At 39.6% G+C, this 19,947-nt stretch overlaps 2 protein-coding genes across 3 annotated transcripts in view; one reads left to right on the top strand and one right to left on the bottom strand.

Moving 5' to 3' along the window:
- The window catches only part of rad51d (RAD51 paralog D), a 34,233-nt gene extending 16,016 nt beyond the window's left edge, over nt 1-18,217 (top strand). The window contains exons 10-12 of one of the 2 annotated variants that reach the window (XR_015436132.1): nt 1,152-1,277; nt 2,939-3,186; nt 16,832-18,217. Coding sequence is in view for 1 of the 2 variants with exons in the window: in XM_023430892.2 (XP_023286660.1) it covers nt 1,152-1,247 (96 nt within the window). In the remaining variant the exon portion in view is untranslated. Of the gene's footprint in view, nt 1-1,151; nt 1,278-2,938; nt 4,792-16,831 lie in introns of those variants that run through there. The other variant, XM_023430892.2, reaches the window with a different exon arrangement.
- lig3 (ligase III, DNA, ATP-dependent) lies at nt 432-18,082 on the bottom strand. The gene is made up of 20 exons (XM_023430891.2): nt 17,530-18,082; nt 16,870-16,998; nt 15,766-15,984; nt 15,476-15,627; nt 15,091-15,257; nt 13,220-13,297; nt 12,959-13,127; nt 10,958-11,113; nt 9,789-9,920; nt 9,569-9,648; nt 8,865-8,952; nt 8,692-8,769; nt 8,322-8,445; nt 7,136-7,278; nt 6,973-7,047; nt 6,381-6,527; nt 5,519-5,669; nt 4,538-4,617; nt 4,305-4,391; nt 432-3,165 (listed from the first exon to the last, which is right to left on the bottom strand). The coding sequence occupies exons 1-20, from the start codon at nt 18,080-18,082 to the stop codon at nt 2,932-2,934; spliced, it is 3,042 nt and encodes a 1,013-aa protein (XP_023286659.1). The 3' UTR covers nt 432-2,931.
- Nucleotides 18,218-19,947: the final 1,730 nt, after the last annotated feature.

The raw sequence follows: 19,947 nt of genomic DNA on the forward strand, positions 1-19,947 counted from the left end.
GCTCTAGTAACAACAGGTCAGTGAGCCAATCAGAAGAGAGGAGGCTCTGAGCCTGATTGGCCAACTGTTTTTGGAGTGATCAAATAAAAATATTCAGGTAAACACTCAGAGAAAGCAAATCCTGCAAGGTTGGATGGTGGCTCCAGGTGGGCGGGGCTTAGGGTGTGGCTGAGAGCAGTGACTGCTTTGTTGTGACATCACAGAGTTACAGAAGTCCTGACGGCTCGTTTTAAGGCTCAGTTAGTGGATACAGGCTATGTGCATTTCTCTGTGGACTGAGCACTTCAATATTTTCACAGTATTAATAAAGAACCTAGAGCTGATCTATAATCAAAAAAGACATGGAAATATAATATGGGACCTTTTAACATACCTGTCGGTTTGCTATAAAACAGTGTTACTACAAACCACATATACTTACATCACAGCTGTGTGTTTTAAGCATGTATTCCATGCATTTATTGGTGTCCAATTTATTTTCAAACAGTAGAAAAATACAGTATTTGACTCTTGAAACATTAGTAGTATTCACTGTGGTGTAATACAGATCTGAAAAAGTCTTCAAACTGATTTCAGTTCCGCACGAATCAATGGCTGCATGGAGATATGAAAACTAATACAATAAAAAAAAAATAAAAAAAAGAATCATCAGCAAATAGGAGCTAAAACTTCCCAAAATACTTTTTTCTTTGACTAAAGTAATAATACACTGTGTAAGGTATGTTGCAGGTTTCAGCTCTACACCATTATCATGTAGCTTTTGTGATTCAAGGGTTTTGTTGTAGTTTATCAGTTACACTTACGGCTGCACCGAGCGGGCAAAAATAACTGAGGCAGCAGAACAGCCTTCTGACTACAGCGTAGCAAATACATGAATGGACTAATATTAATACCAGGAGGAAATTGTTGTTATTGTTGAAAACTGTTGTACTTTTTCCTCCTTGCATAAATAACTGTCCACAAATGCATTTATTATACATTTTCTGTTTTTGCAATCATAAAAGTCGTCCATCAGATGAAACAAACAAAGAGTGAACATCGCCAAAATGAATGTTTTATATTGCAGCCGAGTTGTTTTGTTTTTTTTTTTGTTTTGTTTTGTTTTTTTAAACTAGGTCTAAATCAACCCTGTCGTCTGTTCTACTTCTTAGCCTTGTCACATCAAAGAAGAGTTCGACTTGCAGTGGTGGAGTCGCTCGCAAGTAGAACCCTCAGGAAAGCGAAAATTGGATGAGACTGATTCCTGATGAGAGCCGACTATAATCCTCTGACCAAAGGTAAATGAGTGTTTCTTGACCAAATTTGCAAGAAAATTTGTCTTTGAAGCGCTATGCAAATATTTGATAACTGGAATTAAGTTTAGCAGTTATTCAGATCAAAATGATTGTTGCTGCAAAATTGGCAGCATATCCCTTTGAGATGCTCTGTCAGTCATCTGCTGCAGTATTAATATTTTGGCCCCTAGATTTTCTTTTTACCTGTTGAGAGAGGAGGGAGGAATAAAGAGCCAAGTCCTTACTCCTCTTTATAGTTCAGGCCTTTCAGAGGAGGCAGAGCAGGTTCAAGTGGATTTTGCTTCTTCAGAGCTTTAATACATTCAAACATTTAATTAAGCCACCTCATAGCCTAAAGTATCCCGGGGATAAAAAGGCAAATCTGAATTATCCTTGAAAAGCCATTAGATGCAGGAGGCTGCAGTAAAAAACCTTTCAGCATCTCATCGTATTGTACAAAGAGTCTCATGATTTAGAATCAGAGTGAAATGTATTTGGTTTAGGAGGAGAGAAGCCTTTTAAAACAAGTAATTCCTCTCATATGATCTTGGTGAATTTGGGAAGGTGAACAGCACTCTCCAAAGAAATAGCTCTGTTTTCAGACAGGATAAATGTATTTTTCCTGTATCTCACACAGGAAGTCCGTAGTTTGGGCAGGCAACCGAAATCCATTTAAGTCATATTTGTAACACCGCTGCTTTTACTGTAAGTGGCTACAGAGTAAATTGGAGGATATAAATAGCATTAGAATGGTGCTTCTGACATGTTTATTATCTTCAACATTTTGTTTATTCCTGATGGCAGACACATTTGGGTGTTTTCACTTCATGAGCTGGGGTTTAATACCCCAAGAAATGTTTAACTCTGGCAGTAAAAATAAAACACAAAAAAAAAAAACATTATTTTAAAAGGACCAGTGTGTAGGATTTAGTTGCATGCAGGTCACAACCAGCTGCATACCCGTCCCGTCATCCCTCCCTCCCTTTCCAATCATACAAGAAAATCTACAGTGGCCTTCATGTAACATAAAAACACAAAATGTCCTCTCTCTAGAGCCAGTGTTTGTTTTGTCCGTTCTGTAGAAACATGGAGGGCTCTGCGTAAGAGGGCCCGCCCTGTGTAGCTATAACGGGCTCATTCTAAGCTAACGAAAACATGACAATTCATAATTCCAGGTGATTGTACACTAATGACAATGTAATTATGAATATTATTCTATTTCTGTCAATAGATCCCCCTAAATCCTACACACCAGTCCTTTAGTTCAACTGTCTGTATTGTAATTTATGTTACATGATTTTTATGTAAAATGCATTTCATTCTTTCATGTCATTCTTACAAAAAACTAAATCTATCACCAGGATTCACTATTTTTCCATTACCTGAAATTGGCAAAAAGAAAGAAAAAAAATTGAAACTCCAAAAGTGAATGTGTACTGAATGTGGCCCCTGCTGGTTTGCAAGTGTACAAAACACAAAGGGAAAAAATAAAAGTGAGAGCAGTGTGTAAATGAACCCATGGACACAGTGTCTAGTGTCAAAGTAATCTAACCCATAAAGATTAGCCCTGTTCATACGGTTTGACATGCATAAAGTTAAGTCACACTGATGTGTAGTAGAGGTAAACACTGTTGTTTTTTTTTTTGTTTGTTTTAAATTAACAGGGAGGTACGACGCGCCTCTTGCGGATACATTCCCAGATCCAGCTGGGTGTGACTCTCTGGGCCTGGCTGTCTTCTCCAGGTTCAGCCAGAGTGTGTGTGGCTGAGGCGGTGTCGTAGTCCAGGACGAGGTCTCCGTCATACGCCACAAAGTACCGCCTCAGCTTGTCAAAGTCCTGCACTGAGATGGGCATGAAGAGCTTCACCCCGCTGAAGATGTCCATCAGAGTCTGCAGGGAACAACACAACTGGTCAGCAGGAGTAAAATTACAAAATGACACTTGTGTTTTTATTATTTGATTTAATTCTGCAATTACTGCAGCATGACCAGAAATGATTACAAATGAATACAGTTTTTTATTCCTACTGTTATTTTGTCATTACCAGCGATTGCTGATAGATGATATGGTCGCCTCCGGTGACTGAAAGGGGTGGGGTAACTCTTTTTAAATGCACAGCTGCTGCCATTACCCTGTATTTCGGTTCAATTTATCAGACGATGTAGTGACCATAAAAATATGATATACACACGAAAACTAGTTCTGCAGTGCATAACTGAAAAATAATGAAGTCATCTGTAAGTAATTACAGGCGTTTACTGTATATACATTCACGAGTGAATTTCAGGCTTCAGCTAGCGATGCGAGCCGCCATGGCTGCAACAGGCTTGGCACTTACAGATAGTGAAAAGGTGAAAAGAGCTGCGTGGCTCACAGACCAGATGGACACACAAACACACATGCAGTCTAGAACTGAGCAGCAGCAGCTGCATGTGGACAACAGAGATTCTGGGTTTTGTCAGTTTGCACAACACACTTGAATGGAAAAGGGAGCATGAAGAGGTTGGTTTGAATGAAGAAGCAGAGTCTTGTTACAAAACAACTGGTGTTTGTGTCTCTTGTTGTCCATAGACAATCTGGTCGCCAATCGGCACAAGCCTAGCTGCAGCTAAGTAGATTAACTGAATATTTTTGGTCTATAAATGTTTACATTTAAAACTACTCACTCAAGTGTTTGAAAATACCAACTATCAGAAACATTAAGTATTCAAATTATAATGATGTGGAATTGTAAGACAGTGGAACCCATTCTTCACATGAATGAAGATGCAGCTGCCAGAATATTTGGGGCTTTAAGTCAATTATTTAATTATGAAATTTATGAACTAATCAGCTAAACTACAGAGTCCACTGACTGTCAACACTGTGGTGTATGTATTTAAAAAAAGCCATTAAGATAAAAAACATTATACCCCACAAACAGCAGAAAATTTTTTACATCAAATTCTTTAGCTTTTTCCTCTGTAGTGTTTTTATAAAGCACCGTGACAGTTTCAGTATAAATGAAGTGAGACCTGCTGTTGACCAACCTCGTCATTCCTTGGCTGCAGCAGTTGAGAAGTTGCCTTCGTTTTGTTTTGTTGTCCGTTGCTGTGAACACTTTCGCTCTTCTTCACCTGGTGGTAAACGGACAACGGTCACTTCAGCTATTGTTGCATGGATTTTAGCCCATGCAGCTCAAGTCCACTGTTTCCCCACTGTCTCACAGAATTGAATGTAAAATTGAAAGTGTGCATCTGTCGTGTGAACATGCTGTCAGTACCTTCTTGGGAGCGGGTGCTTCTGAGGCTGGAGTGCGAGGCTGGGATTTCACCGCCTTTGGTTTGGGCGGCGTGCTGTTGCCTGTAAATTGAGTGTATGTTACTGATGGTATCTCGTATAAGGTGGCATTGCAGCATTACACGACACCGGGCTCTGAATGCTGAGTCGACCAACACATCTCTGTCTGTGTTACAGGTCAAATTTAAGTTTCCAAATGAACCCCATTCCGCTGTACAATAAACACCATGCATTCCATTTCTGAAGCTGTCTTTTAAAAGGCGTGTAAATGATGATGACATTGACATTGCTGTGGGTGAAGGCGAAGATGTGTCCGCATGAGTTGAAAATGTTTCAACTTGAGCAACAAAATTGGTGCTTGTCCCAAGGCTTTGACTCCACTTCATGAATATAAAGTGACAGGGGAAAAAAAGTGCTTTGAAGGAAAATAACAGAATAGGAGTATCCAGTGTTACATTATGTACCATCAGCTAACATCTGGGCTGTAACGGGGCGAATAAACATGGACTGCAGAAACACTCCAGAGGCCAAATTTCAGCAAATAATGAGGTGAAAATTTGCAATGGTTTTGTTTGATTGATTGTTTTGAGAAAATGTTCGAGTAAAAACTTTTGTTTCTTCCAGCTTATCAAATGTAAAGATTTGCTGCTTTTCTTTGTTCAAACCTTCATACGGTTTTAAACAATTGAAGCAATTTCAAAATGTCATCTCAGACTCTCACTTCACTGACACTGCACCGGTAAAAAGCCTAATGAAGAAAATATTCAGCAGTTTAAATGATACTGAGAATAATTGTCAGTTGCAGTGCCTGAACACCCTTCAACAGTAAGGATCCTGCCTTATTATAAACATGGGCTGTAGCATCAAACCATTGCATAAGCATCATTTTATACTATGAAAATAGCACGAAAGCAGTAAAACTATGGTGTCACTAAGTTGTCACTTACGTTGCTATTGTACTTACTGGCTTTCTTGGGAGGGGCGCCTCGCTGGGACGAGGGCGATGGCGAGTTTCCTCCGCTGTCCCCTCCTGATGAGCCCTTGTCATCGTTGGATGTAGACGGTCCAGCTGTCACTTTAAAGTCACAGTTCTCCTTTGATATGCGATACAGCTCCTGAGCAGATTGATGAAATGACAACATGGACTTCAGCCAAGAGATGTAATATTTCGTGTCACCAGAGATTGAAGGCCTGTGTTGGACTCAAATAATTTAGCGCAGACATGTTTTACTGCCGCAGCCAATATTTCAGCTCATTTGTCAGTGTTTGGTGGATGACTCTGACTGCAAATTTGGGCCTCGTCCTCCTCTGCATTTAAATCATACTTAACTCAGGTAGTCCCATGGGGGCTTTGTTCAACAGTGGCCTTATTTATTACTATTTACTACTCCCATCTCCTATATCACTTGGCCTCCCCTTCCTCGCCCATATTCCATCATATATTACAATAGAGATGGAAAGTAATTAGCAACAACCCCAGGGCATGCACTTCAGGCATTCAGTATCAAATGAGCAACTGATTCCTACAGCATTATTTGTGACTGGGATCTCATTAAAAATCTAATCATTATGTGACAATGCTTAATTATTTCCTATAGTGCCATAAATTAGCTGCTTTTACAATCATTCATTGTCACATCGTTGTCCTTGAATTGGTATTAAATGGGGGGAAAAAAAGGATGCAAAAAGTTAGATTTTCAACCCAACTCAACTATCAACACACTCCACTCTTTCTTTAAGCACTAAGGGAGAGCTATACATTATTAACACCACTGCACAATCAGACTATGGCATGTACACTTGAATCAAAGCAGGAGATATCCTACTTTAAGCTGGTGCAAGTTGGTGGCACTCTTCCAGTCCTTGTCATCACGGATGCGTGTCATGCGGGGAAAGCGGATAGAGATGCCATCGGCTGTGTGCATTTCTGATTTGGAGAACTCGGCGCCTGTGATCTCCCAGACAGGTGCTTGCTGCAGCAGGTGAGAAATAAATGACAAGGTAAATATATGACTGCTTTTACCTTTTTAGATGGAACAAAAAGACCAAAAAAAAAAAAAAGCCTTGATAATTACTATTTATGGAAAGAAATTTGTGGAATTCATTACTGGTTCTCAATGTATTTTCAAACCTCAAGCCAGGAAAGGTCATTTCAATCAAACGTTTTAAGTCTCTGAAGTTTCAAGTATTTTCATTAAATAAGCAGGTTGGAAAGACTTCCCAGCTCTACAGCGTGGGCGGTCATTATCTCGATATGTCGGAGTAATTTATTTGTATACGTTCCTGCTGAAGACACATGCAAGAGATGCTTTTAACTGATCGGTTCATTTAAAGGTCTACAGTAGCCAGATATACAGCTGGGCTGAGCGTGAACAGGTCCACTGGGAAATACAAACGCGCTGAATAATGAAATCTCACCTCAGGATCACGGATAATGAAATCTGGATAATAGTTCTTGATGATTTTCAACCAGCCTGGGATTTTGCTTGGTTCCTACACACAAACACACGAAAGATTCATTTTCAGTTTTATTACATCAGCTCCATATTCCAGGCAGGCCTCTAAGTGGATCTTCTCTGACCTTGCTGATTTTGATCACATCCAGCTCCTTCTGGAGCCTGGCCAGGGTGGCGTCATCGTAGCCTCCAGAGCACTTGGTGACTGTGCACCATTTCTTTGAGTCCGGGTCGTAACAGCCCATTAGGAAACTGGACATGATGCCCCCTGGTGGGTAGAAGAACACACCTTTATATTAGGAAGGGAATTTAGAAAAGTGCTGCCTCTGAGACTTCCGACCCACTTAACAGTCCCCTCCACGGGCGTTGAATACACACGCCTACAGTGTATAATTTCACTTGACTTTCCAAAACTGGCCTATTCAGACTCACTTATGGAGGTCTATTTTTCCAGCTGCTGCTTGCTGCTTGCTACTTCCCACTTCCGTCCTACAGTGTGTTATGACAAGTGTTTTCATCTGATTTATCGTCTCTGCTCCATTAGATTGTCTTCACACTGCATGAGCTGTCTTTATTAGCCCTGTTTTGGAGATGTGTACCTTTTTGTTTTTGCATTTGTTATGCCTCCATTGTGTTACATGCTCATTACCCAGCCTCCTCAAAGGCTTCCATATCTTGTCTGTCTGTTTGCTTTACCTAATGACAGCTTATCCTTGTGCATGTTGTGTCTATTTGAGCTCACAATGGAATAGAGTTAATAGAGATGTGTTGTTGTTAATTTCCTGTCTAAGTACAGTTGTATGCAAAAGTCTGGGAAGCCCTGGGCAAATTACATATTTCTGTGTACATACATAAACCAAACTAACTGGGGTTAATGTTGTGGCTGATCAGTACACACACATTTTCGTTTTTATGTTGAAGATCTGACTTAGGGTCATACAGACTATTTAAACCCACGGTAAATCCTCTCATACCAAATCCTAATGTATTGTTTAATAAAAAGCCTGTTCATATAATTAACAAAACACATTAAATATCAATTTTGCTGAAACTTGAACACTGTTCGCAAAACGGTCCCTCTGATCATTAAAAGAATTTTCATATCATTAAAAATTAATAGTAATGGTAAAACTGTCTTGGTTAGCTAATTTGGGAGTACCCAGAGTCACGCCCCTCACCTTTGGCTGAACATAGGAGAAAAAAAAAAGGGACACTAAAACTGTCAGAACAAGTAAGATAAAGCGTCAAGGCTACAAGTCCCCCGCATAAAGAAATTAATACACTGTAGTAGATGGTTAGGGCTTTACAGACCGTTTGAGCCTTTTCCATAGAAGGCCCCCAGCACCACCAGATCAGCCGTGTCTGCCATCGCGCCTTCGTTCAAATAGTCCTTCTTCACCTTCAGCCAGTGGCGCTTTCCTGGTTCATAGGTGCCCTGAGACACAGATATAAACCTCAATCATCAGTATAAATCGTGTTTTAGCACTGCAACAGATGTGAAGTATAACATGTTTTAGTTGGAAAAAAACAAAAAAAAACAAACTGATGAATATGTTAAATAAATATTATTCATGATTGACAATTTTCTGGTTATTTTCAGTACAAAAAGTTAGTAAGAGATCCACTGCGAGGACAGATAATCTTACATTAGACCCATATTATCATCACAAAAGCAACTCACCTTTATGTCTTTTAGCACCAGGCCTTCAAGTCCCTCTCTGATGACACGAGTTATCATATCAGCCAGGTCTCCCGCCCTCTGACACGCACACAACAGAACATAGCATGAGCTGCTATCCTTGCGGCACTGAGCTATTGCAGACGTGTGCATACAGCAGAAAGAGTTGTACTTACAGTGACATGCTTCATCTCTGAGAACAGGATCCTGTTGGTAACTTCCACCATGTTGTCATGTAGGAACTTCCTGCGTTCACGCAGCGGCCTGGAGAATATGATGCCAGTGAATAAATGTAAGACAGCTTGTTATATGTTATATCTAAATACAAGACGCTGGGAAATGTCTCTCTAAAAATAAAAACAAGACTGAAAAAATACTAAATTTAATGTTAAAGGGCTTTAAATTTTGTCCTTATATACAAACTAATAAAACATTCAAGTTTGGGTAAGATAGCTGCTTCTTCTTAGATTAAGTTAGAGAGAGATATATTTACACAAATATACCAGAGAGACTTGTTCTCAGTTTTTTCCATTAATCTAATCTTAGTCCTACCTAAACAAACACTGAAACTATATAAATCACAAGTAGAACTACCAAACCCACAAGGAAAATTCCCTTTAAATAAACAGAGGCTAAAATAAAAATGAGATCTCGACGTAAAACCAATATCAAAACACTATATAAATAACACAGAGCGTTAAACACACACACGAACGGTAAAGCACAAGGACAGAGCAAAGTGTTTGTGTATGTTTGGACAAGCATCTTACCAATGACGTTGAAAAGTGCATGCCTGCGTCATTCCCATCAGGGGTTATTCTTTGTACACTGGAATTCAAAGATGCTTTTATTTTCAATAGCTGGAGTGAAAACACATTACCTCTCCATGAGACTCACGCCATTGAAGTAGATACAGTCGAAAACAAAAAGGCACACTTTGGCATCTTGAAACGCTGCTTTCTGAAGGGAGAGGAGAGGAAAGTGTGACATGTGACAAGAGTGACTGATCAAAAAAAACAAGCTGCGTGACAAAATTCATGCTGTCTGGGAAAACAAAAAAAACAAAAAACAAAAGTACAAATTGGCTTTGGTGTTCCCACCTTGTGTACACCCAGGGTCCCAAAAGGCAGGGGTTTACTGGTCTTTGTGTCAATTAGGAGGACTTCAGCATCCAATATCATACTGTGGCCGCCGGGAAAAGCCTGAGGGATGTAGTCTTTGAAATGGGCCACCTGAAACATCAACATGGACACACACTGGGCTTAGGCACTGAGTAAAAAGAGGAAGCGCTTGAAACATCTATTACAGCATGACTTAAGAGATCGGCACCAACAAAAGATTTTAATAGGCATCACACACACACACGCACTTGGTCTTCCTCATTTGGGCTCGTCTTCTCTATCCACCTTCATTATACTTTGTGGTGGATGATCTAAACAGTTTTCTGGTGTTATCATTTATTTATATATATATATATATATATACAGTATGTATGTAATTTCTAATATACTAACATTCACACACACAATTGCCTAATTACAGGGGCTGAGGCTGCATAATCTGTCAGTTGGCCTATGGGAGCGCGGGCACGGCAGTCACACAGGGAAACATGTCTATAGCCGTTCAGGATAGAGGGCTTCATTCTCTGTTTTCTGTTTTCCTGTCCTACATCATGCAATTTTTACACAATAAAACATACATAGTTTAGAGGGCGACACCTGGGCCATACTTTAACAGAAACCACAGAGTAAAGCTGTTCAGAAACTGGAAAGCAAAAGCTTGGAAAAACAGACTAGTTCTATCATTGACAAAATTGTGCAAATAGAGAGCAAAAAAAATAAGCAGAGAAGCCTACATAAGCATTCAGTGAGTTGAGGCACGTGACTTGTTCACATCCACATGTATAAAAGCTCTCCTGCTTTTTTCCTGGTGCTGTGTTCTGTACTGAAGTTTACTGAAGTTCATAGTGGCTGTGGGTGATGTATTGTGTGCACAGCAGCAACCTCTAGTGGTTTAAAAGGGCTAATGAACATGATGTCGAGCTATTTATTCCTGCATGTTTAAGGCCTCATAGAGAGAAAGCAAACACTGGAAAAGCAACGCTGTGGGAAATGTCTGAATTTCACACTAGGATAATACCTTTAAGCTGCTAATCCTGCAGGGGCAAACCTGATGTCATTTTATTCTGACTGTTCATACATTGACCGTGCAGCTGTGTGTTTACATTCGTGCGGTATGCGCGTGTCTGCGAGTGTGTGATAAGACTAACTTTGTGCGGTAACACCGGCTTGAGGCTGCGGCTGAAGTAGCTGAAGTTGTCTCCGTTCTTATGGACCTGCACTCGTTCTCCATCGTACTTGATCTCAGAGTACATCCCGTTGGGACATTTCTTCATGGCGTACTCTATGGATTTACACGCTTCTGCCTGAAATCACACAAAAAAACAATCAGTCACAAAGCTCTCAGCAGGTAAGCAATTTCTTATGGCTACTTCTTCATTAAAAGTTTGCTCTGGTTGGTCCAGTGGCAGAAATGTGCTCATCTTTCAGGTGCAGGTAAAGGATAATCCTGATAGATTCATTCTGAAATGTGTTGTAATGCTTTCGGCTATCATTCCTACAGCTAATATCAATGCACTCACCACAGTTTTCCTGCGCAGTAAAGGATTATTAATGACATTTCTGCTGTGCTCACATGCACTTTTTATTCATATCTCAACTGGCTGAGCTGTTTGTTTGTTTACAACCTGTCTGATCATGAGACTTCCTGTGTTTTAACCCGTCTGACATCGCTGTAGAGGCGTTATCATCTTCCCACGTCTAAGAAATGACTAATTAGAACAGTGTTTTTATAACTGATAGAAATGATGGTCAAAACCACAAAAATACAGCCCACTTGCTGCATCTAGGCGTTGGTTTTACATGCAGGAAAGAGCAGTGATGAGAGTGAAAGCCAGCAAGCCGTGCTTTACTCTTTCCCACTTTACCATTGTGTGGTACCATGTGTTTGTGTCATTCACAAAAACATCATTTATCCCCTTCAGTGTGATACCAGTATGCAGTCAGGTAATATTGCACTATTACACTAATTGACTGTGACTCTGCTGGCAATGTGACTGCATGTTCACCTGCTGCTCTATGTGCACTAATTGCATTTCAGAGCACACCATCAAAATAAATCATACTTAATTTTGTGTGTCTCTCTCTCTCTCTCTCTTGCTAATGTGTCGACTGGATGTAACAGAAAGTGATGCAGCATTTTATCTTCTGCGAACCGATGTGAAGGGGAGAATGAAGTAAGGAGTGAAAACGCTAAAGTTCTGAGCCCGTGGGAAGCTAGGAGCTGGACCGTGTTATTCATTTGTAAACTAAAATGTGACGGAGCCGCAGTGAGTTTCAATTTACTTTCATACTGTGTAATTAAAAGTCTGCTGTGTAATGTGAAATTTAATGGTCTGTAGGTTTTTTGGAAAACCTTTTAAATCATGTTGAATTAATATTTGCATTTGCAGAAGGGGAGTCAGTATAACCATGTGTTTACAGTGCAGAGTTATCTATAAGGTCCAGCTGCTGCCTGTTTGTTTGGTTGGAGCCATCAGCTGGAAAGGACTTTGAACATCGTATGCTCTGTAGCACGTGGAGTTTTCACCTAATGTAGAGGAAACTCATTCAATCCTTTGACAAGCCAATCACAGGCAGAGACTCAGGTTGATGGTTAGATAGACTTTCAGCCCCTCCTCTAGTGCTGAATGTATGTTTGCTTTGTTTGGACCAAATGTATGGTCATCCTAACCTTAACTGAACAAAAGTAGAATTACTGAAAAAGGAACAGTTGACCTTCTGAACTGATAGAAAGCACAAAGTATAAAATCCTACTTGAAGCCTTTGAGCGAGAACTCTAACAGTGCCAATGATGTTAAGACAGATTCAACAATTATTGTCTTTTATTTGAAATCTATTCCTAATTTCCTTATTCATTTCCCTGATAGCCCACATACCTTGCCCTAAAGCAAAACTGGATGATTACAGTATTGTAATCAGTATGGGTCCACAGCTGGAAACATGATATATAACGATTTAGCAATTAAATTAGGTCATTGCTCGGAGGTCCCATCGTGTTCATTTGATTCATTTAACATACATCTCAGATATGTCGTTAAACAGTAGTTGTCAAAACAAGAAATGTAAAAGATGAAAGATGAAGATAAGACAGTGAACTGTTGAGAACAGGAGTGCAAGGACGTTTTTCGCATTTCAGTGTTGATACTCACCAACATGGGCTGAACGGGGGTCATGAGAGAGGCCTCCACAGTGAGGAGCTTCCTGGGCCCTGAACCATTGGACGCCTCCTGCTGATTCCTCAACACTCGCTCAATCACATCACCCAGATTACGCGAGGCTTTGAAGGCATCATAAGCGTTTGGATCCACAGCATCCAAGCTGCATGAAAGGGCAATAAAAAAAAATTTACTCACAAGGCCTGAAAGAACACGGTGTTTATTAACTTTCGTGCACAAGACAAAGACACTTACACGTGTTTTGCTCCGGAGTTCATCTTCAAGTCATGCTTAATAAGTCGAATGATGCATTTCAGGTCATTACTGGTGCATCTGTGATGAGCAGAGAATGCAGATTATCACTGGGGTAAAAATTGTGAAGTGCTGGAGTATTTCAGCGTTTTATGAAGCATAAATGTAAACATTTACGACCAGAAAGGGTTTAAATATACAATAGTTAGATTACATTACATCAACTGTAAATAATTCAGAAAGAACCTGCTTCATTTCAGCCATGAAGACTATTGTTTAAGACATTTAATTCAGTACAGCACAAAATAATGTTTCTGTCTATTTACAAGCAACATGCAATTTCGGACAAATAAACACAGTCCTGCTGTGGTGTCTGAGCTGTGGAGGGTAGAATGTCAAATAGAGACGTGTGTGTGTGCGTGTGTGTGTGCGTGTGTGTGTGTGTGTGTGTGTGTGTGTGTGTGTGTGTGTGTGTGTTACACATGCCTGAGGCAAACAATCTTAAAAGACAAGAACACTGCAAAACCAACAAATGCTAACAATAAAAATCTAGGACAAGCTAAACATGTGGAAACAAATAATTGCATCATTTACAAATACTGTGAAATGAAAACACCAAATCTGTCTCTCTGGCTTTTACACAGTGGTGGAGTGAACCGTTTACTGTTTACTGCAATAGTACTGCAATAAACCCTTCTTCATGAAGGTCATAATGTTCAGATTTTATTAACATTGAGGTGTTTGTTCAACTTTATGATAATTTTGGAGTGCGTAGTTTGTGGTGCTGTTGAACTGTATTGCATTACACAGATGTGCTTCTCTTAGTTTGTCCACTCGATCAATGAGGGTAGGCTAAATAACAGACACACATCTCTGTATAACACAGGTCACTTACAGGATCAATGTGTGGAATTCAGGGGAATCTATTGCCAGAAATGGAATATAATATTCATAATCATGTTTTCATTAGTGTAAAATCACCTTTAAGTCTCTGTAGTGAACGATTGTTTTATGTGTCAACAGTTAAAGTTATTTCTAATTTCAGCCACATGAATGATTGTGTTGCTGTTAGATGCATTAAAGTGGCGATCTCGAAGATTTTCATTTAAATAAATGTCTGTTAAGTCACTATGTAATCGCTGAAAAACACAATGGTGACAACAGTGATGGAGCCTGCGGCCAACTGAAGAAAGTATTGCGATATTTATATATTAGCAGTACAACAAACTAGGAATTTCCAGGAAGAAATGATGTATTAAGTTGCTGCTAATGCAAACTGATCATTTCCTGCTGCTGCAGCTTCACATTAAAAGTATTTTACATGAGTTGACTTTGACATGAAGTAGTCACAGGAAATGCAGTGAACCAGTGAGCAGTGGTTCATCAAAAATGCATCTACAAAACAAGCCAGGGGTCATTTTTGGATTTTTGTGACGGCAGATCAGTTTGAAATATTAATAGAGCAAGGAGTAATGGAACAAGGGGGCAGCCACAGTGAGTTGATGAGGAGCTGCAGGCGACAGGTTGCACACCTCCAACCGTGTGCAGCATAAAATCAGATCACGGTTGCCCCACAGAGTGATGGAAAAAAGGCCAATTATTTCCTGACTTCTTTATTAAAATGACAATAGTTTCTTTTGTTGCCCCAAGAATTCTCTGCCCTGTAGTATTAAACTGCATTTGCTGATACCACCAGTAACTACAGGTGTCGTCACAGCAACTAGGACTGAAATCTTTGAGGTTGCCACTTTAAAGAGTCTTAAACTGTTTTAATAGAGCAGGTCTTCAGGGTTTATTATTTTTATGAATGAAAGTATCTGTGTTACTTTACTATCCAGCCTAATTAATTTGGAAATGATGATATACTGTATTACTTTTTGGCAATATCCTCCAGCTCGGTCTGCTGTTCATCCTCCTTGGTCAGCTGGGCGAGGCGGGTCAGGGATGCGTCCACTTCCTGGATGGTCAGCAGGCTCTTGGCAGCTGGAGGAAATGCTTTGCTCTCATCGAAGAACATCCTCACTGTCTCAGATACATCACCCTTAAAAACAAAGAGACCAACTGTATTTTTCAAGTGTCATTTTTGATTATTTTCCCATTATTTTTACTGCACAATGTCGGGGACTATAATTAGCCCAGAAAGAAATCCACTGGGATTGTTTTTATTAGTCCAAAGGTATTTGAATTATCTAATATTCAAGCTATGTGCTATACTTTTGAATATTCACAAAGCACAAGAGTTCGTGTGTGATCACAGACCTGCTCCAGATCGCGCACCATGTCATCCTGGTCGCATCTGAATATGCGACTGAAGAGTTTTACGATCTGCTTGTCATTGAGGTTGTAGACACTTTTTACAACGCCCGGCAACAGCAGTTTCACTGTCAGGTAAAGATCTCCATGGAACTTATCTAGGATAGCAACAAAGAACATTTAAGAACAACATTATGTCATAGAAATCCTGACCTTCGATTTTGTCAGATGTTGTCGTGCTAAATAAAGAATATGTATAAAAAATTTTTTTTAAAAACTAACAAAATAACACCAACCTCCACCTGAGCCTTTCTTGAGATACTTCTCAATAATTTGTGTCTTGACATTGTAGCTGTTGTTTTCTGCCACCATGGCACAAAGCTTGCGAAACTCTCTGAAGAGGCAGTCCTTGTGCTGGGGGTCACAGAGCTGGGTGGACAGGGGGCTGCCTTGGCTGGCTTTGGCAGGGGAAGGGGTTGATGGTCCTGAGCTGCTGGAGGTGCCGGCCTTCGCAGCTGGACAGGACAGTGTAGAGGAAGAGTACAAGTGAAGAGAACAAATTTGGCAAAGCGAGTCCTTCAGTTGGATACACAGTGGAGGAAAGACAGCTTAATGATCATTAGTACGTTTCAGTCGTCTTCACTGATCACTTTTAAGGGTATAATACAATAATTTGGTTTAATTTGGACCAATTGGGCAACATTATCAAGTGTGAGTAAATCCGTTGGTGAGCAGCAGCCTTCACGGTCAAAGAATTTAACAGATAAAATCACTCAGAGTTCAATCTATCATAGCAAATGAAGACCATTCTGTCTTTGAGAAATCCAACATCTTCCCCTCTGGTCAGAGATACAAGCTTCCAGAAATTAGTTGCAACCGGTTCAAGTTTTTATTTATCCCATGTGCAATAAATGCCCTTAATTTCAATCCATCATATACATTAATCACATGAACTTACTGTGACTGATGTTTTTATGCTATCTTGCTATGAAAATATAAAGTTTATTGCTTTTATTTTATTGCTATGAATGTCCTCTTGTGGCATAATAAAAGATCTGAACTGAACTGACCTGCATCTACACGTTTGGCTTCACATTTTTGGTCTTTCTGTCTGTTTCTCAGCATTAAAAAGTTGGTTCATTAAGGCAATTTCATATGGTTCTGTGGTGTGGTGTATTCAGGGCCCAGTCCCCCATGACAGAATAAACAGAGAGAAGTGGCACACATGTTTCTGACCCTTGGTGTTCAAGATGTTGGTTTTCTCAGAATTGAATAATCATTCACTTTTATATCATGTTCTTTGGATCCATTACTTTAGTTGTAACAGTGAGCAGCTTTTTGTATCGTGTCTTCTTTTTACAGTACAAATAAACTACTTGGCCTTGGATGTCTTATCTTACCAGTGAAGCCTGAAAACTTGCGTGGAGCGTTGACGGACGGGTCAGCGGGAGGAGCCATCAGCTGGCCAGTGGTGTTCATCTTGGCCTGCACCTTCTTCTTCGGACTTGCATTGACCTTGGCCATCAGGTCTACAAGACGAGACCAATGACTTGAGACACCATATCTTACCCATTTTCAATACACATGGTTTTAACAAGAACAAAGATGAATGTTTTGAGTTTCTGAATGTCACATACATCTATGCCTAGATATACATAACACTTAGATTCACATTTGCATTAATCAGCCTGTGCGGTCGAACTGTGCAATACTGAAAGGTAAAGTTCAGTAGACAGAAAAGTTAGTTTCTACACTGTATTGCAGCCTCTGGCCAGTTTCACTGATTACTGTCTTTCCAAAAGTGTAATAGTCACTGTCTTTCTTAATGTGTAATAATGTATTGGTGATATTAACATGTAAAACCTTCCTTTTTATGTGCTACACGTGAGTTCCCAGTAAGTGTTAGCACTGCCTAGAATACACAATAATAGATTATGCACATACAAAAGAAAAAAAAAATCAACAACAATTTTATCAGATGTTAAGTACTGAACATTATGAAGAGATAAGGCTTTTGAATATTATAAAAAAAAGTAATTTTGGGTGTGTGTCTGTTGTACCTGAAACGTGTTTATTAATGAGGTCCTTGTCTTCATCCTGCAGCTCCTCCCAGCCCTCCAGGTCTGTGATGTCCTCAATCTTCTTCGTGGTGGCTCTCGCCCTTTCCAGCTTCTCAAAAATACACTTCATGTGATACCACTCTTTCATCTCTCCTGCAGACTCACTGAAAGGGTTTGGCACAATCTTCCCTATACGCACTATGCCCTTCTGGATTTTGTCCTTGCATTTCTTACAACCTGCAGTACCACGTTTGGCGTATTCCACAATGAACCTCTGTTCTGCCATATCTGGCTCGTTGGAGAAATACTGATGCAGGGAAAGCCAGGGAGAACACTTTTGGAGGAAGCTGTGTTTATGGGATACTGAGGAAAAATTACAGATTTCCCTGGGAAAATTAAACACATAAATGGGTGAAGGTTGATGTTCAAAACATGAAGAGACAGGAGAGGATCTACACACTTTGAAGAGTTGCTGACACCCGACAAGTGTTCTAGGAGTTTGTAGTCCTGCGCAGACAATCCTGGGAGCTAAAAAAATAAGAGATCTCTGCATCCAGTTGTGATGGCGGGTACATACAACCTTAAAAAAAGCAAAGAGACATAAGGGTTAAAGAGTTAATTCATTTTTGTTCTGTATAAACGTTGCCTTAACATATCAACGATAACTAAAACTACCTTCACTGACTCAGCTTAGTGTATTTCCCTTATTGTTATCATCATGATGATTAAGTGTGTGCCACATTTAAACATTCATTTCAGTGCAAAGTTTTATACAGCTCCAGTTAAGCAGAAGCTTCCCAATACATATTAAAGGACCAAAGTATGCCCCAGCAACTGAACCTAAATTTATTTCTTGATTCACAAAGGGTCCAGATCATCTTGACCCTCAGTTGGGGAAATTTCTTCATTTATCTATGTGTTTAATCAAACATTTTGATAAGAATAAGTTGCATTCACATTCTCAAGAATGCCATTTGACAGTGCTGGTGTATAACTATGTTAATTACCACTGGATTACATGCACCACCACCATGTTTTACATCACTAATTTGTTATCAAAAGGTGGTGGGGCTAAACACACAAAGTGCTCATGTGTCTCTTCAACATTTTAACAACAAATTTAACTTCATCGTTTACCTTGACTGAATGTTTGAAGAATGCCTATGTGTTTACAGTTATAAAGGTCTGGTTATATCATTTTAAACGTTAACGTTAGGTGCACAAGATACGTGTAAGTTTGATGACACGAAGGCAAATTGTTAAGCTAACTAGTTGATTAGCTTTAGCCATACTCCTTCTGTTACACATACAAACGGCTAGCCTAGCCAGCTAAACGATTTCACAGCAACTATCAAATACAAGTGAACATGTTGAAAATATATCTTTGCATATTTAGCTACTGTACCTTGAAGAATCTTAGTAAAATATGTTAACACGTTTTAAATCTCTACTCCCCCTTCGCATTGTTGTTAGACAACAGCTCGAGTGTCAAGTTAAATTCTACTATAATGTAGAGAAACAACCCACTTCCGGTTTATGCCTTCAAAATAATAGCTACGCAAGCGAGAATTTTGTATCAATAAAATTTAAAATGTGTTGAACTAAGTGTGCAACACTTATATGTTAAGATTGTTCCATTGCTCCACCTCGTAGAACATGCGAAGTGCCTTATCTATTTCCACAAGCGAGAGTGTTTCTTTATTTCGAAGGATATACTGTCTACTTCCGGTAAATCTCTAGTGAACTGTTTCGCTTGATGCAACTAAACAAAGCTAAAGGCTAAAGGCTAAAAGCCAACAGGGCAGCCGCAGCCAGCACGGTGTTCACTGGCATTCTGCTGCTCATTGAATTCAAAGCGTGGAGAAACGGTGCACCTTTAAACGTGTAGCAGGATGTATCTACTGCCATCTGCTGGACCGGAGCACTTTTTGTTCACATTATTCTTTCTTATATATATTTTTAAGTGTTCGTGCAGCAAAAATTACCAGACAAAAACTCATCCAAATTGGCAGATTGGTTGCAAATTCCACCAGAACCAGTAGCACAATAAATGCCACTATTTGATAGGTGGTATTATAATAATGATATTTACGTTTTTGAAATTTTCTCTTATGACAGTTATAAATTATGTTCATTATTTAGACAGTTTGTTAATTCATTTAACTTAACTGATGAAGAACGAGCTCAAATTGGACAACGAAATACCCCTGGGCTGGAATTTTTCATTATACAACTGCAGAAGAATTATACTTCATGCACGGACCCTCTTAATAGTCTAGAACTAATAATAATGTTTTGTGAACAATTTAACATATAACAAAAATCAAAACAGTCCAGTTGCATTTATAATTTTCCTTCTCATACTGTTATTTGGCAGGTCAGGTGGAAAGATAAATAATGCAGAAGTTACTACAGCTC

Source organism: Seriola lalandi, unplaced genomic scaffold, assembly GCF_002814215.2.
Source record: "Seriola lalandi dorsalis isolate HSWRI2012SDOR001 ecotype SW California unplaced genomic scaffold, Sedor1 jcf7180002054914, whole genome shotgun sequence".
In the NCBI taxonomy this organism is placed as follows: Eukaryota; Metazoa; Chordata; class Actinopteri; order Carangiformes; family Carangidae; genus Seriola; species Seriola lalandi.

Coding starts and splice junctions, on each gene's coding strand:
- lig3 (XM_023430891.2), bottom strand. CDS start 18,082: ATGCAGAGATCTCTTATTTTTTTAGCTCCCAGGATTGTCTGCGCAGGA. Junction 15,985..16,869: donor CAAGTTTTCAGGCTTCACTG/GTAAGATAAGAC, acceptor TGTCCTGTCCAG/CTGCGAAGGCCGGCACCTCC. Junction 7,279..8,321: donor CTATGGAAAAGGCTCAAACG/GTCTGTAAAGCC, acceptor TCTACCCACCAG/GGGGCATCATGTCCAGTTTC.